The sequence below is a fragment of the Salvelinus alpinus genome, chromosome 31 (assembly GCF_045679555.1).
Source record: "Salvelinus alpinus chromosome 31, SLU_Salpinus.1, whole genome shotgun sequence".
Classification (NCBI taxonomy): domain Eukaryota; kingdom Metazoa; phylum Chordata; class Actinopteri; order Salmoniformes; family Salmonidae; genus Salvelinus; species Salvelinus alpinus.
The window spans coordinates 28,870,161-28,886,074 of record NC_092116.1 but is presented as its reverse complement, the minus strand read 5'-3'; the positions used below and the strand labels follow the sequence as shown (position 1 = coordinate 28,886,074).

The following is a 15,914-nucleotide window of genomic DNA, read 5'->3' as shown; positions in this document are numbered from 1 at the left end:
TAAGCCCCTATCCATCTATGGTAATAGCTTCAAGTGACCACTAGATGGCGGTGTAAGAACACTACATTGTGCAATATAGTACAGTCTCCGTCAACCCAGTCCTAGGCTCCTGCAGCCACAGAGGAGCTGTCTATCCAGATACATATCGCAATATTTTTTGGGGACGATATTATATTGATACTCTGACTCCAAGTATCGATTTGTAAAAAATGTATCAAGTATATATATGTGTTTTGCTAGATGGCGTTAGCTACCGCTAGTCAGCTGTACCAGCACCAAAACTCAAGTATTTTTCAACCTATAGCTCGTTCTCCATCTACTTTTTAAAATAGTGAGCCAACATATTTTCATCACTTTTATTTCCATGATCAAAACACATTTTCTGATGCTCTCTCGTCTCTCTGCAGGAGACATATAGGGAGTAATATGTTTATGTACATCAAATAGCAATAACATCACAATATCGAATCGCAATACAGATAGTGAATGAGCAGCATTAGGTCTGAATTGATGAGAAAAAACTATTTGGGACAAAACGGAAGGAGATATTTTCTGGAATTGTATTTCATGACATCAATAACATCAGCCTGCCCCTTTATCAGCACGAGATCCTAATCAAACGATCAGATATTCCTGTTTCTAACAAAGACAACGATTCTACAGACTTTGAACAGCAGACCTGTGAATGTCCTACAATACTCTGTACTGCTTGATAAGTACCTCATCATTCAAATCAAACTTTATTTACATACAATGTTTTACAACATTAAAATCGATCATAGATCTATTTATCAGTTTCTGCGTGGTTAGGTTCTGCTTGAGACCGACACGTCTCCTGTGTGAGTCCGTATATGTGCAGTTAGGTGCTCCTTGCGAATGAATCCTTTACCACAGTAATCACAGCTAAATGGTTTCTCTCCTGTGTGAGTCAGGATATGTCTCCTTAGGTCCCCTTTCTGATTGAAGCTTTTACAGCAAAAATTACAACTGAATGGTTTCTCTCCTGTGTGAGTCAGTATATGTCTCCTTAGGTCCCCCTTCTGAATAAAGCTTTTCCCACAGTCACCACAGCTAAATGGTTTCTCTCCTGTGTGAATCCTCATGTGCATGGACAGATTTCCTTTTTGTTTGAAGGTCTTGCCACAAAAGGGGCAGGTGCAGAGTTCCCCCATTGGTGGATTAAGATCCAATTGTGGGTTGGGATCCAATGGTGGGCTGTTGTCAAGTCCTACTGGGTCGCTGCATATGGCTGAACTGTGGCAGTAGGCAATGTTCTGATTATCTGGAGGGCCACAAGGAATTTTGAAACCTTTTAGGTGGGTCACAGTGCCAAAAGGTTCAGTATCTACTGGTTTAGAGTCTCTGTCTCTGTTCTCCACAGTCTGGGTTTGGGGAAGAGTCAAGGACTGAAGTGGGTCCTCATGATCACATTCACTTTTCACAAAGGATGGAGTGAAATTGAACTCTATGATATCAGCCTCCAGCCCTTGACGCTGCTCTTCCTCCTGACTGGTCCTGAGTTCCTCCTGTTCCTCTTTAATCTGCGTGGACTCAGGGTCCTCCTGCCCCAGACTGTTACTCCACTCCTGCTCACAGTGCTGCTGTTCAGGGGGAACCTCCTCTTCAGAGTCAGCGAGAGAGACTTGCAGGGAGTCTGGAGAGGAGGAGAGGAGGTGCAGACACTTGAATCATACATTTGAATGATAGATTTCTACGATCTAAACAGCCTTTAGACAGAGACTGTATCTCTTTAGATGTGCCCTGAGTTCAGCTAGGGCCCGTTTCTAGACAGACATTGTATCTCGGTCTAGCAGTATAAAACTAACCCACTGTGTGAAGTATATACCGCCTGTGCCCGTTTGGCAATGCTTTTCCCACATTGGAGGGTATATCAGTGGTCAGTGGACAGTTCTGATAATAATGCTTAGTTTGCATTGCCGATTGGTGCCAAGGAAATTATTCAATCCAATTATTAGATGCCACCACCCCCCCCTCCAATTCAAAACCTAACACACACACACACACACACACACACACACACACACACACACCTACTCATTCAAAGTTTATTTGTATTTTTACTATTTTCTAGATTGTAGAGTAATAGTCAAGACATCAAAACTATGAAATAACATATATGGAATAATGTAGTAACCAAAACATGTGTTAAACAAATCAAAATATATTTTAGATTTTTAAAAGTAGCCACCCTTTTCCTTGATGACAGCTTTGCACACTCTTGGCATTCTCTCAACCAGCTTCATGAGGTAGTCACCTGGAATACATTCCAAATAACAGGTGTGCCTTGTTAAAAGTGTATTTGTGGAATTTATTTCCTGACTAATGCGTTTGAGCCAATGAGTTGTGTTGTGACAAGGTAGGGGTGGTGTACAGAAGATGGCCCTATTTGGTAAAAGACCAAGTCCATATTGTGGCAAGAACAGCTCAAATAACCAAAGATCTCTTTTGTATTTTCCTAGGATATGAAGCCCATGTCGGGACTTGCCAGACAGTGACGCTAAAGTGAGTGACTCGTCAGTGTAGCCTAACGAATCGCATCGTTGAGAGAGATGTTAATTTGTCTCCCTAATTTGCCTTTTGGAGTGTTTTTTTCCATGTCCAGATGTCATTAGTCACTGCGCTCTGTAGAGTTGCTATTTTCTCGAGTTTTCTCATGTCAATTAACTCGTGACATTCCTGCATTACATATTATATTAATTTAACCAACAAATACAATAGTGAGTTTAAAAAAGCTTAAAGGGTACACGACTGTGTACATATCTGGCTGTGTTGGCAAAATCACTACATATCCCAACGAGCCGGTGGATCTCAAAACTAAACTTGGATCCGTGTTAAGTAGCAATTATGATATCCTTCGCCACCATTGTCTTAAGACAGATATCTCAAACCAGTCGTGACTATTCAACAAAACAAAACATAGTTTTCAAGTTTTTTTTACAGCGAATGTCTTATTGTATAACTAGCAAATTAGTTTTGAAGTTGAGGGTGCAGTATTTATGAAGTTTGGCAATGAGGACGAAAACTAGCATAGTTCAGCTAGCCAGCTAGTTTAGCCAGGGAAACCCAGGGAAAACAACCTTGGGACATGATATAGCTGGGCGCACACGTGCACTAGACTAATTCAGGAGAGATTGTAGTTTTTATGCCCTGATATCAGGAGCTGGCATGGAAATGTTAAATAAAAAAATTCATAGACGAACAAATAAATCCGATTACTTTATTTAAGGAGAGAAAATAGATATTAGAGGTCGACCGATTAATCGGAATGGCCGATTTAATTGGGGCCGATTTCAAGTTTTCATAACAATCGGTAATCTGCATTTTTGGACACCGATCATGGCCGATTACATTGCACTCCACGAGGAGACTGCATGGCAGGCTGACTACCTGTTATGCGAGTGCAGCAAGGAGCCAAGGTAAGGTGCTAGCTAGCATTAAACGTATCTTATAAAAACAATCAATCTTAACATAATCACTAGTTAACTACACATGGTTGATGATATTACTAGTTTATCTAGCTTGTCCTGCGTTGCATATAATCGATGCGGTGCCTGTTAATTTATCATCGAATCACAGCCTACTTCGCCAAACATGTGATTTAACAAGCGCATTCGCGAAAAAAGCACTGTCGTTGCACCAATGTGTACCTAACCATAAACATCAACGCCTTTCTTAAAATCAATTCTCAAGTATATATATTTTAAACCTGCATATTTAGTTAATATTGCCTGCTAACATGAATTCCTTTTAACTAGGGAAATTGTGTAACTTCTCTTGCGTTCTGTGCAACAGAGTCAGTATATGCAGCAGTTTGGGCCGCCTGGCTCGTTGCGAACTGTGTGAAGACCATTTCTTCCTAACAAAGACAGCCAACGGGGGATGATTTAACAAAAGTGCATTTGCGAAAAAAGCACAATCGTTACACGAATGTACCTAACCATAAACATCAATGCCTTTCTTAAAATCAATACACAGAAGTATATATTTTTTAACCTGCATATTTAGTTAAAAGAAATTTACGTCAGCAGGCAATATTAAACTAGGGAAATTGTGTCACTTCTCTTGCGTTCATTGCATGCAGAGTCAGGGTATATGCAACAGTTTGGGCCGCCTGGCTCGTTGCGAACTAATTTGACAGAATTTTACGTAATTATGACGTATTATGAAGGTTTTGCAATGTAACAGGAATATTTAGACTTAGGGTTACCACCCGTTAGATAAAATACGGAACGGTTCAGTATTTCACTGAAAGAATAAACGTTTTGTTTTTCGAAATTATAGTTTCCGGATTTGACCATATTAATGGCCTAAGGCTCGTATTTCTGTGTGTTATTATAATTAAGTCTATGATTTGATAGAGCAGTCTGACTGAGCGGTGGTAGGCAGCAGCAGGCTCGTAAGCATTCATTCAAACAGCACTTTCCTGCGTTTGCTAGCAGCTCTTCGCTGTGCTTCAAGCATTGCGCTGTTTAAGGACTTCAAGCCTATCAACTCCTGAGATTAGGCTGGCAATACTAATGTACCTATTACAACATCCAATAGTCAAAGGTATATGAAATACAAATGGTATAGAGAGAAATAGTCCTATAATAACTACAACCTAAAACTTCTTACCTGGGAATATTGAAGACTCATGTTAAAAGGAACCACCAGCTTTCATATGTTCTCATGTTCTGAGCAAGGAACTTAAACATTAGCTTTTTTACATGGCACATATTGCACTTTTACTTTCTTCTCCAACTCTTTATTTTTGCATTACTTAAACCAAATTTAACATGTTTCATTATTTATTTGAGACTAAATTGATTTTATTGATGTATTATATTAAGTTAAAATAAGTGTTCATTGTTCATTCAGTATTGTTCATTCAGTATTGTTCATTCAGTATTGTTGCAATTGTCAAAAAATCGGTATCGGCTTTTTTTGGTCCTCCATAATCGGTATCGGCGTTGAAAAATCATAATCGGTCGACCTCTAATAGATATACAATCCCGAAATCAACTGTAACTGTCAATAAATAGTCAAACAAAGCTTAAAACGGTGTTTGGATGAACCCTGAATATGAATACTGAAGTCGCTTCCGGACACGAGACTCCTCCTCCTCACCACTATTAGCAACTACTTCAACTATCAATAAGGCAGAGCTACCTCACAAACTATCTCTATCCCTCTCGTCGTTGTGTAGACTACATTTCTCTCTCATGCGGTTTCATATGATCTGTGGGTTTATCCGCCTCTGGCCGGAAAGAACAGGCACAATGGATTATGGTCATTGTAGTTAATTACCACATTTCTGCACTGAACTAGGTCAGAGATGAAGAGGCGAAGTGAGAGGGTTTACTCCGCCCAAAATTTGTCCACAAACATAAGAACACGAAGTGAGGAATTTTTGTTTTGAGGTCAATGAGTGTCGAATTTGGTCAACTACAGATTGAATTTCTATTTTGATACGTGACTTTTATTTGATCTAATAGAAGTTGTGTGATGGTTATGTTACAAATGCAGTAATATAAGTGGACGGGCCTCCCGGGTGGCGCAGTGGTCTAAGGCACTGCATCGCAGTGCTAGCTGTGCCACCAGAGATTCTGGGTTCGAGTCCAGGCTCTGTCGCAACCGGGAGGCCCATGGGGTGGCGCACAATTGGACCAGCGTCATTCGGGTTAGGGAGGGTTTGGCCGGCAGGGATATCCTTGTCTCATCGCGCACTAGCTGGCTCTCGACCTCCGCCTCTCCCGAGTCCATACAGGAGTTGCAGCGATGAGACAAGACTGTAACTACCAATTGGATACCACAAAATTGGAGAGAAAAATGGGTAAAAAAAAAAAAAAAAAGATATAAGTGGACGAGAACTAGAGATTCTGGCTAGAATGGTCCCACCCGATCTCGCCTCCTCCCGCCTGCCTTCCATCTTTGAGGCCACGTATTTCCATTGTTAGAGCATTCACTCAACTATCTTGTCAATATAATAGATAATCTTCGACTAGGTTGAACATTTGCCTAAGGAAAACTACAACTTCCAATCGACATAGGTCGTGACTTCATTTCTCTCCTGAATGATTTGATTTCTCTCTAGAGAAATGGCACGTTGAGCTCACTAAATGGAAATTAAGTTAATGAACCGTCAGTCAATTAGTTGTTTAATAAGTTTGTTTGTTTTAATAAAATACATAATTTGGAGGACAAATCATTGTGGCAATTAATATCTTGCAGTAAACTGTAAATAAGTTCTCTTCTCAAGAGAAGATGTTTAAACATTAAAAGGTGTCATGTTCTCCACTTAGAAGATTGTCTGGATCGTATAGGCCTAGATCATATCCAAAACAACGAAACAATACACTGAATTCCTAAATATTCAGACAATTATATTGTAAAGTCTTTCTCAGAGAAGATGGAAACTCGAGTCGCACTTAAGTTGCAAAGAAAAAGTAAGGGGGCTGCAGCAATCGGCAGGCTATGCCAGAGGCCACCAATATAAAGCTCATTAAGCAAAAATGTTGAACCAGGAAGGCCTGGCTGGTTCCTTTTTCTATTTGGCTGGTTAATCTACATACACTGAGTAGTATTTGGTGTTTTCACAGAATCCTAGTAATTACTACACGTGCTTAATTAAGTCCCTTTTTGTTGTTGTTGAGCCACAACTTTACGCTGTGCCCTTTGAACTGGGCACCTGGCTCACGCCCGGTGTTGTGCCGAAAAGCCCCCCCCTCCCTTCGCGTGAACGGGCACGCACTCAATTCTTCATTGCTGCAACTTGCTTGTTAGGATTCTGGCAGTGGGGAGCTTTCGGCACAACACCGGGAGGCAGCCCAGTTCCAAATCGAATGTAATCAACTTTCAGCCGATGCAAAACACGCGTACACAGGCGTCCGGCGGGATTAATCGAACCCCCTCAGTGTGTATCGCTCATTTGGGGACGAAGCAAGCTATCGGTAGATCCACATACGAACCTATTCTACATAGTTTTATGTCCGGTGTGATCCGCAGCAGGCTCCGTAGACGATTATTCTCCTCCTGGTACTCCACTAACATTTTCTCTACTTCCCCGAAAATCTCCACAGCAGCCGCCGTTAAACGATCATTTAAAAACACACTCAACAACTGTAGTTTATACATTTTCAGTCGAATGAGAGTTGGGTAGCCTAGTCAGATCTGTCAGTGGGTATTTCTTTACTCCAATTCTACTTCCGTGTTTTAGTCAAGGAATCTTAGAAAATCCGTTGTGTTATTGGCTGGCGAACCCAGAAACACATAACAGCGCCGCCAGCTGGATGGGAGTTTACTACTGTGGAAGGCAGCCTACATAATCAATGATTCATCAGGAGTCGACTGTTTATCATTACTCTACACAGCATTACATCAATAATCATGAATGAGCAGCATTATGTCAGAATTGATGAGAAATACTCTTGGACAAATGCAAGGAGACCTTTTCTGGAATTTTATTTCATTTCATGTATCGATAACATCCATCCGACTATTATCTCATCACCCTGAGAGACATTCTGAATCAAACGACCAGATATTCCTATTTGTAATGATATAAAAACATGATAAAGACTTTGTACAGCTTGTCCATGCCTTTATCTCTGCAAGGCTGGACTACTGCAACGTACTCTTCACCAGGATCCCTGTCAGGAGTCTCCAGAACTACAACACAGTCTTCACCAGGATCCCTCGCAGGAGTCTCCAGGACTACAACACAGTCTTCACCAGGATCCCTGTCAGGAGTCTCCAGAACTACAACACAGTCTTCACCAGGATCCCTGTCAGGAGTCTCCAGGACTACAACACAGTCTTCACCAGGATCCCTCTCAGGAGTCTCCAGAACTACAACACAGTCTTCACCTGGATCCCTGTCAGGAGTCTCCAGAACTACAACACAGTCTTCACCAGGATCCCTGTCAGGAGTCTCCAGGACTACAACACAGTCTTCACCAGGATCCCTGTCAGGAGTCTCCAGAACTACAACACAGTCTTCACCTGGATCCCTGTCAGGAGTCTCCAGAACTACAACAGTCTTCACCAGGATCCCTGTCAGGAGTCTCCAGGACTACAACACAGTCTTCACCAGGATCCCTGTCAGGAGTCTCCAGGACTACAACACAGTCTTCACCAGGATCCCTGTCAGGAGTCTCCAGGACTACAACACAGTCTTCACCAGTATCCCTGTCAGGAGTCTCCAGTACATCCAGAACAGCCCTGCCAGGATCCTGATGAGAGTGCGAAACACCATCACATCACCCCCATCCTGGCATCTCTGTACTGGCTCCCCATCTCAACACCATCACATCACCTCCATCCTGGCATCTCTGTACTGGCTCCCCATCACAACACCATCACATCACCTCCATCCTGGCATCTCTGTACTGGCTCCCCATCTCAACACCATCACATCACCTCCATCCTGGCATCTCTGTACTGGCTCCCCATCTCAACACCATCACATCACCTCCATCCTGGCATCTCTGTACTGGCTCCCCATCTCAACACCATCACCTCCATCCTTGCATCTCTGTACTGGCTCCCCATCTCAACACCATCACATCACCCCCATCCTGGCATCTCTGTACTGGCTCCCCGTCTCATTCCAGACTGAATTCAAACCCCTCCTGCTGACTTTCCAGTGTATTCATGGCAATATCCCTCCTTGTCCATGTCCCTTGTAGCGTCATCTGTCAGTTGCCCTGTGTAATTGTGTCCATTAATATATATTTTGGGGGTTTTCATTTTATGCACTTTGAGATTATTCTGTATAATTAAAAGCCCTTTACAAATGTAATGAATTATTACTTATTATTATTATTATTACAGCAGACCTGTGAATTTCCTACAATACTCTGTACTGTTTGATTTGAATGATGAGGTAATGATCAAACTTAATTTACATTCAAAGATTTATTTATCTGAGGCCCATAGTATGAATGGTCTGGAGTTGCTTTCCTTTCCCAAGAGTGTTGTCCACATCCTGCCTTTTTATTCCCATCTTCTGACTGAAGATTTTCTTTCTTCTGTCTGTTTTCCTCTCTTTGTGGATATTATCCACATGCTTCAGCAGATGAGTCTTCCGAGTGAATCTTTTACCACAGACTGAGCAGCCATGTTGTTTTTCTCCTGTGTGAGTCTGTCTATGTTCAGTTAGGTGCTCCTTGCGATTGAAGCTTTTCCCACAGTCACCACAGCTAAAAGGTTTCTCTCCTCTGTGAATGCGTATATGCCTGGTAAGGTGCTCCTTACGATTGAAGCTTTTCCAACAGTCACCACAGCAAAATGGTTTCTCTCCTGTGTGAATACTCATGTGCCTGGACAGATGTCCTTTTTGTTTGAAGGTCTTTCCACAAAAGGGGCAGGTGCAGGGTTTCCCACCATGACAGAGCCTGACGTGGGCCTTCAGTTTACAGGTGGAGTTATAGAGTTTTTTGCAGAAGAGGCATTCACTGGGTCTCTTCCTGGTGTGAGTCACATGCCTCTGCAGGTCAGCTTTCAGTGCAAATGTTTCACCACAGTCACGGCAGTGGTGAGTTTTTCTAGATGTGCTGGGTATGAAACACTGTTTCTCCATTGGTGGGTTGGGATCCAATGGTGGGCTGCTGTAAAGTCCTACTGGGTCGCTGCTTACGGCTGAGCTGAGGATGAAAGCATTGTTTTGATAATCTGGAGGGTCATACAGAATGTTGAGATCCTTTAGGCGGGTCACAATGCCAAAAGGTTTGAGATTCATTGGTTTAGAGTCACTCTCTCTGTTCTCCACAGTCCGGGTTTGGGGAAGAGTCAGGGACTGAAGTGATTCCTCCTGATCACATTCACTTTTCACACAGGAAGGAGTAAATATGGAGTCTTTGGTGTCAAAGAACCCTTGAAGCTGCTCTTCCTCCTGACTGGTCCTGACTTCCTCCTGTTCCTCTTTAATCTGTGTGGTCTCTAAGTCCTCCTGCCACAGACTGGGGCTCCACTCCTGCTCACAGTGCTGCTGCTCAGGGGGAACCTGCTCTTCAGAGACAGAGAGAGAGAGCTGCAGGGAGTCTGGAGGGAAGGAGAGCAGCATAAGTTATTTATAAAGCCTTTAGACATCATTGTTGGGGTCATTTCAAAAGGTGAACTGAAATTCAAATTCTATGATTGTAAGACTAGAATCAATTTTCAATTACTTCCTTTATAATGTGAAGAGAAGATTTTTTGTAAAAAATAAACAAAAAAATGTTTGAATTGGTTCAATAATGTGTGTTATTGTGGGTTTATAACCTGCTGTGTCCAGTCTGTTGGTGACTTGAATACCCAGTTGTATAATGGTAAAATGATTGTGGCATGGCTCTGCATTACGGTGGATAATTTCCCATTGTGCTAGAGCAACTGCCTGTACAACCAAGGGTGAACAATAAACCAGATACTCCAGACAGTTATTCTACATTGTCACGGCCATAAATGTGTTTCCACTTTGGATATTGGTTTCATATTTGGATTTCCCTTGTCAACCTCTCTTTGACGGGAGATCCTAGGATGATGAAAGTGATATGTCTAGAATCAGAAGATGGTAGAGAGCAAGCTACACCCTTTGTTTTTAAGTTAAGTTCTGTATTCATAAAGTGACTTTTCATTGGTTTCAATGGGGGAATGTTTGCACTCTAAGGGACTGTCTTAAAAGTGCCATCTGCAGAACCTGGTGTTTACAGGAAAAAAATGTTTGTCTTAATCACAGGAGGTTGGTGGCACCTTAATTGGGGAGGACGGGCTCGTGGTAATGACTGCTGCGGAATAAGTGGAATGGTATCACATACATCAACTACATGGTTTATATGTGTTTAATGATATTCAATTCGCTCAGTTCCGGCCATTATTATGAGCTGTCCACCCCTTAGCAGCCTCCTGTGGTCTCAATTGAATGATCTTGAGATCTTAAACCAATTTTATGTTGTTTTTCCCACAACAATTACATTATGAAATTTGATATTGTTTATTTTTTAAAGGATTTGTGTAAAAAAATTACGAGGTAAAGAAAATATGAATACACCCATCTTCTAACTTGGATACAATCTACTGCAGCCACTTGCATTACATAGAGAGATAAAAATCACTCGAAGCAAGGTCACTGATGTACCTAATTCATGAAACATCCATTAGAATTCCTAATTTAAGGGCCTCCCGAGTGGCGCAGTGGTCTAGCTGTGCCACTAGAGATTCTGGGTTCGAGTCCAGGCTCTGTCGCAGCTGGCCGCGACTGGGAGGCCCATGGGGTGGTGCACAGGTTAGGGAGGGTTTGGCCGGTAGGGATATCCTTGTCTCATCGTGCACTAGCGACTCCTGTGGCGGGCCGGGCTCAGTGCACGCTAACACGGTCGCCAGGTGTACGGTGTTTCCTCCGACACATTGGTGCGGCTGGCTTCCGGGTTGGATGGGCATTGTGTCAAGAAGCAGTGCGGCTTGGTTGGGTTGTGTTTCGGAGGACGCATGGCTCTCGACCTTCGCCTCTCCCGAGTCCATACGGGAGTTGCAGCGATGAGACAAGACTGTAACTACTACCAATTGGATACCACGAAATTGGAAGAAAAATAATAATAATAATAATTCCTCATTTAAAGTTCACTGATTTTAAATTAATATTTTGGGAAATAATGATGTTTTTTAATAGCTTAATATCTACATGTGCAAAAGATCTACTGACAAGTACTGTTCCCTCTACTTTGGCAAAATTCCTCGTTTGAATTCCTTTCAACATGAATTTAAGATGTTTAGCTCTAAAACTTTTAGAGATCCCATTCTGGAATTTTGACATGCCGGTTGAGTATACTATGTTCAACAATCTATAGAAAATATAGCCAAATAAGACATTTTCAATATCCATGTTTATATTTTTCAATTTTTATAAATTGAAGTAAAAATACTACTCATATCACAGAGCAAGTGGTAAAGCATTATATGACACCAAAAGATGAAACATTATGGTGTCTTAAAGGAGGCCTGGGCATGGTCCAAATCTCACACATGTTCAAACTTCAATTAATTATTTCTCAATTATGCTTTAAGATACACATGTAGAATATATGTAAACAATCCTTCCTCCAAATGATCCTTCTTTGGATATTTTTTGTTGTTGTTGTAAAAATTCAAAAGATCAGGGTCCTGTTTTGTTCTAGTTTTGTGAGGAATCACCTGAATGTAGCATGGCTGAGGTGGGCGGGGGGTCATCTGATTCTAGACACATTCCGTCGGACTCAGAGAGCCATTGACAAGAGAACTCAGAATATCCAAAGTGAAAACGAATTGACGCCAGTTGTTGTCGTATGCTATTTGTTCTACACCTCCTGTGAGAATTAAAAATGGGTTGCTAGTTTGGCCCAACCTAGCCTACAAGCAAGCTAGCTAATAGCTCAACATTTAACTTTACAGTAAAATCACAGATGAAAGGGGAAATATAATAATCTTTGGTAAAACCACAACAGAATTATAGCTACATTCAAATCTTTTGATATTGTGAAACTATTGTGCGTATTGTTGTAAATGGAATTACTGTGGATAAAAAATTAACAATCAAATCACTTCCTGGTTTTAGTGACGCAGACAATGTTTTTATCCATGCACGGAAAAGTAAATAATGACGTATGTGTTTGAATAGTGATCACTGAATCCCTAAAAACAGTGTATTATTAATAGTGATGGGAAACCGAGGATTTCTGAAGGCTTCGGCACTTTCACCAAATTGTTCCGGAAAACGATTAATTTCTCAGAGCTCCATTACCTGTTCACAACAGTGGAGGATGGTGGGAGGTGCTATAGAAGGGCAGGCTCATTGTAATGGCTGGAATATAATTTATGGAACGGAGTCAAACATGTGGTTTCCATATGTTTGCTTTGTTCAATACCGTTCCATTTATTCCATTCCAGCCATTACAATGAGCCCGTCCTCCTACAACGCCTTTTTTCTCAAATTGTTTTCTTAAACTCCATAGCCAGTGGTAAGTCGTTGGCTTTAGTAGCTCATAAATCAGTTGGAATACCAGGTTCAAATGTTACATTATGCTTCCCTTTTATGTCTTCGAAAACGGAATCTATGGCATTATATAGGATGCTTAAGACAGAAGCTTACACTATACTAAATAAAATACTTGAAAAACAGTACATAGTGTGATTTCGCATAGATTATTTATAAATGTGTTTTAATATAGGGATTTGACCGCATACCCTAACATCGCCGACTGTTCCAGAGTTCCCTACTGTACCTGCTATGATACCAGTCAGGTGAAACGTTTTATTACAAAATCCTAACTATACTTGTAAGTACGGTGTCCAGTAGAGGTAAGTATTTAAAATTACCATACTGGTCATTTATGAACATTTTAACATCTTGGCCATGTTCTGTTATAATCTCCACCCGGCACAGCCAGAAGAGGACTGGCCACTCCTCATAGTCTGGTTCCTCTCTAGGTTTCTTCCTAGGTTTTGGCCTTTCTAGGGAGTTTTTCCTAGCCACCGTGCTTCTACACCTGCATTGTTTGGGGTTTTAGGCTGGGTTTCTGTACAGCACTTTGAGATATCAGCTGATGTAAGAAGGGCTTTATAAATACATTTGATTTGATCTTGGAATCGAAGAAAGCGCACGGTTTCAAAAAGTACGTGATCAAACGAAGCTTCGGACGTCATCGATGACGTCCTTCTGATCAAGTGATACACGCATCGGTACACTGCTTTGCGGTTTTGACGCATGCCTCGATGCTCCGGTATCAAACGTACAGCACAAATTAGGAATTGAGTAGAACTGAACGCACCAGTTCGACATAGTTGTATCTCTGGTGTAATGAGCTCCGGTGTGATCCGCAGCAGTCTCCGTAGCCGATCATTCTCCTCCTGGTACTCCATTACCGTTTTCTCAACTGCCCCAAAAATCTCCACAGCAGCCGCCGTTAAACGCTCATTTAAAAACACACGCAACAACTGTAGTTTAAACATTTTCAGTCGAATAAGAGTTGGGTAGCCTAGTCAGTCCAGTCAGTAAGTCTTTACTCCACACAAGCTTGAATGCAAAATAAAAACAAAGACTTCTATGACACAAGCAAGAATAATGAAGTACTTCCGGGTCACGGATTTGGTATATCTTTCAGAATAAGTGTCCCATCCTGTATACTTTGTAAATAATTAGGGCAAAAATTATGTAAAATGTGTACAGTTATTCATATATTGTCTGCTGCTTTTCATAGAAAGAATAGTTACAAGTATTTCTATAAGATATTACTTGATTTATGTTGTTGTTCATGTTTTTGTTATAATGTGGTGAATCGGTTGTGGTTGTTTCAATACAGGCATTATAACCTTCGCCTACACAGAAGGTAAATAAAATGTAAAAAATAAAAACTCCTGTGGTGTATACTTAAAGGAAAACTCCACCCTAAAACTATATTTTGGTATTTTTTAAATAAGTCCATCGTTGTCATAGTCCAAAAATGTTTTGCCTATCAGCAATTAAGTTTTCAAGATACTTTCAAAATACAGAAATCATCCCTGCATCATATAATGCTGCGTTTCGCAACATAATTGTATATTTTCAGTTATAAAACTGACGATTCTTTTTTATAACAAGTATTGATGATGGGTGTACTGTGTATTGAATGGGTGTATTGAAATTGGCTAGTAGGTAACTACTTCCCACGCCATTGTCGGACAGTAGAGCTTGTCAAACGGGAGCGAAGGGCACTGTGTCCTGCTGATGTGGCCATGTTGTTGCCGTTCATGCCCTCCCCATTGCGGAGTAGACTGTATGTATGTATCAAGGTACGGCGCAATACATTCAGAAAGTATTCAGACACCTTCCCTTTTTAAATACATTTTAGAATAAGTCTGTAACGTAACAAAATGTTTAAAACGTTTTTCCTTAATCTGCACACAACACCCCATAATGACGAAGCGAAAACAGATTTTTTGAATTTTTTGGCAAATGTATTAAAAAACAAATACCCTATTCACATAAGTATTCAGACCCTTTGCTATGAGACTCGAAATTGAGCTCAGGAGCATTCTGTTTCCATTGATCATCATTGAGGTGTTTCTACAACTTGATTGGAGTCCACATGTGGACTTTCAATTGATTGGACATGATTTGGAAAGGCACACACCTGTCTATAAGGTCCCACAGTTGACAGTGCATGTCAGCGCAAAAACCATGCCATGAGGTCGAAGGAATTGTCCTTAGAACTCTGAGACAGGATTGTGTTGAGGCACAGATCTGGGGAAGGGTACCAAAACATTTCTGCAGCATTGAAGGACCCCAGGAACATAGTGGCCTCCATCATTCTTAAACGGAAGAAGTTTGGAACCACCAAGACTCTTCCTAGAGCTGGCCACCCGGCCAAACTGAGAAATCGGGGGAGAAGGGCCTTGGTCAGGGAGGTGACCAAGAACCCGACGGTCACTCTGACAGAGCTCCAGAGCTCCTCTGGGGAGATAGAACCTTCCAGAAGGACAACCATGTCTGCAGCACTCAACCAATCAGGTCTGTAAGGTAGAGTTGCCAGATGGAAGCCCGCTTGGAGTTTGCCAAAAATCACCTAAAGAACTCTCAGAACATGAGAAACAAGATTCTCTAGTCTGATGAAACCAACATTGAACTCTCTGGCCTGAATGCCAAGCATCACGTCTGGAGGAACCTGACACCATCCCTACGGTGAAGCATGGTGGTGGCAGCATCATGCTGTCGGGATGTTTTTCAGTGGCAGGGACAGACTTGGGCAAAGGTTCACCTTCCAACAGGACAATGACCGTAAGCACACAGTCAAGACAACACAGGAGTGGCTTCGGGACAAGTCTCTGAATGTCCTTGAGTGGCCCAGCCAGAGCCCGGACTTGAACCCGATCGAACATCACTGGAGAGACCTGAAAATAGCTGTGCAGCGACGCTCCCCATCTAACCT

General features: G+C 41.7%; 2 protein-coding genes across 3 annotated transcripts; both read right to left on the bottom strand.

Annotated features, from left to right (window-relative positions):
• Positions 1-342: 342 nt before the first annotated feature.
• Positions 343-7,340, bottom strand: LOC139561452 (chorion transcription factor Cf2-like). Of its 2 annotated transcripts, XM_071378570.1 has the most exons (3): positions 6,969-7,340; positions 2,210-2,275; positions 343-1,654 (listed from the first exon to the last, which is right to left on the bottom strand). In XM_071378570.1, exons 1-3 carry the CDS (start codon positions 7,132-7,134, stop codon positions 807-809), a joined length of 1,080 nt encoding a protein of 359 aa, XP_071234671.1. In that variant the 5' UTR covers positions 7,135-7,340; the 3' UTR covers positions 343-806. The 2 variants fall into 2 exon arrangements, with proteins under 2 accessions (XP_071234671.1, XP_071234672.1); XM_071378571.1 differs by lacking the exon at positions 2,210-2,275.
• Positions 7,341-7,447: 107 nt separating this feature from the next.
• On the bottom strand, positions 7,448-14,066 carry LOC139561448 (uncharacterized). Its single transcript, XM_071378548.1, has 2 exons — positions 13,779-14,066; positions 7,448-10,041 (listed from the first exon to the last, which is right to left on the bottom strand). The coding sequence occupies exons 1-2, from the start codon at positions 13,957-13,959 to the stop codon at positions 8,921-8,923; spliced, it is 1,302 nt and encodes a 433-aa protein (XP_071234649.1). The 5' UTR covers positions 13,960-14,066; the 3' UTR covers positions 7,448-8,920.
• Positions 14,067-15,914: the final 1,848 nt, after the last annotated feature.

Coding starts and splice junctions, on each gene's coding strand:
- LOC139561452 (XM_071378570.1), bottom strand. CDS start 7,134: ATGTATAAACTACAGTTGTTGAGTGTGTTTTTAAATGATCGTTTAACG. Junction 2,276..6,968: donor CATAAAACTATGTAGAATAG/GTTCGTATGTGG, acceptor AATGTATTCCAG/GTGACTACCTCATGAAGCTG. Junction 1,655..2,209: donor AGCTGTCATCAAGGAAAAGG/GTGGCTACTTTT, acceptor CCTCCTCTCCAG/ACTCCCTGCAAGTCTCTCTC.
- LOC139561448 (XM_071378548.1), bottom strand. CDS start 13,959: ATGTTTAAACTACAGTTGTTGCGTGTGTTTTTAAATGAGCGTTTAACG. Junction 10,042..13,778: donor GATACAACTATGTCGAACTG/GTGCGTTCAGTT, acceptor CCTTCCCTCCAG/ACTCCCTGCAGCTCTCTCTC.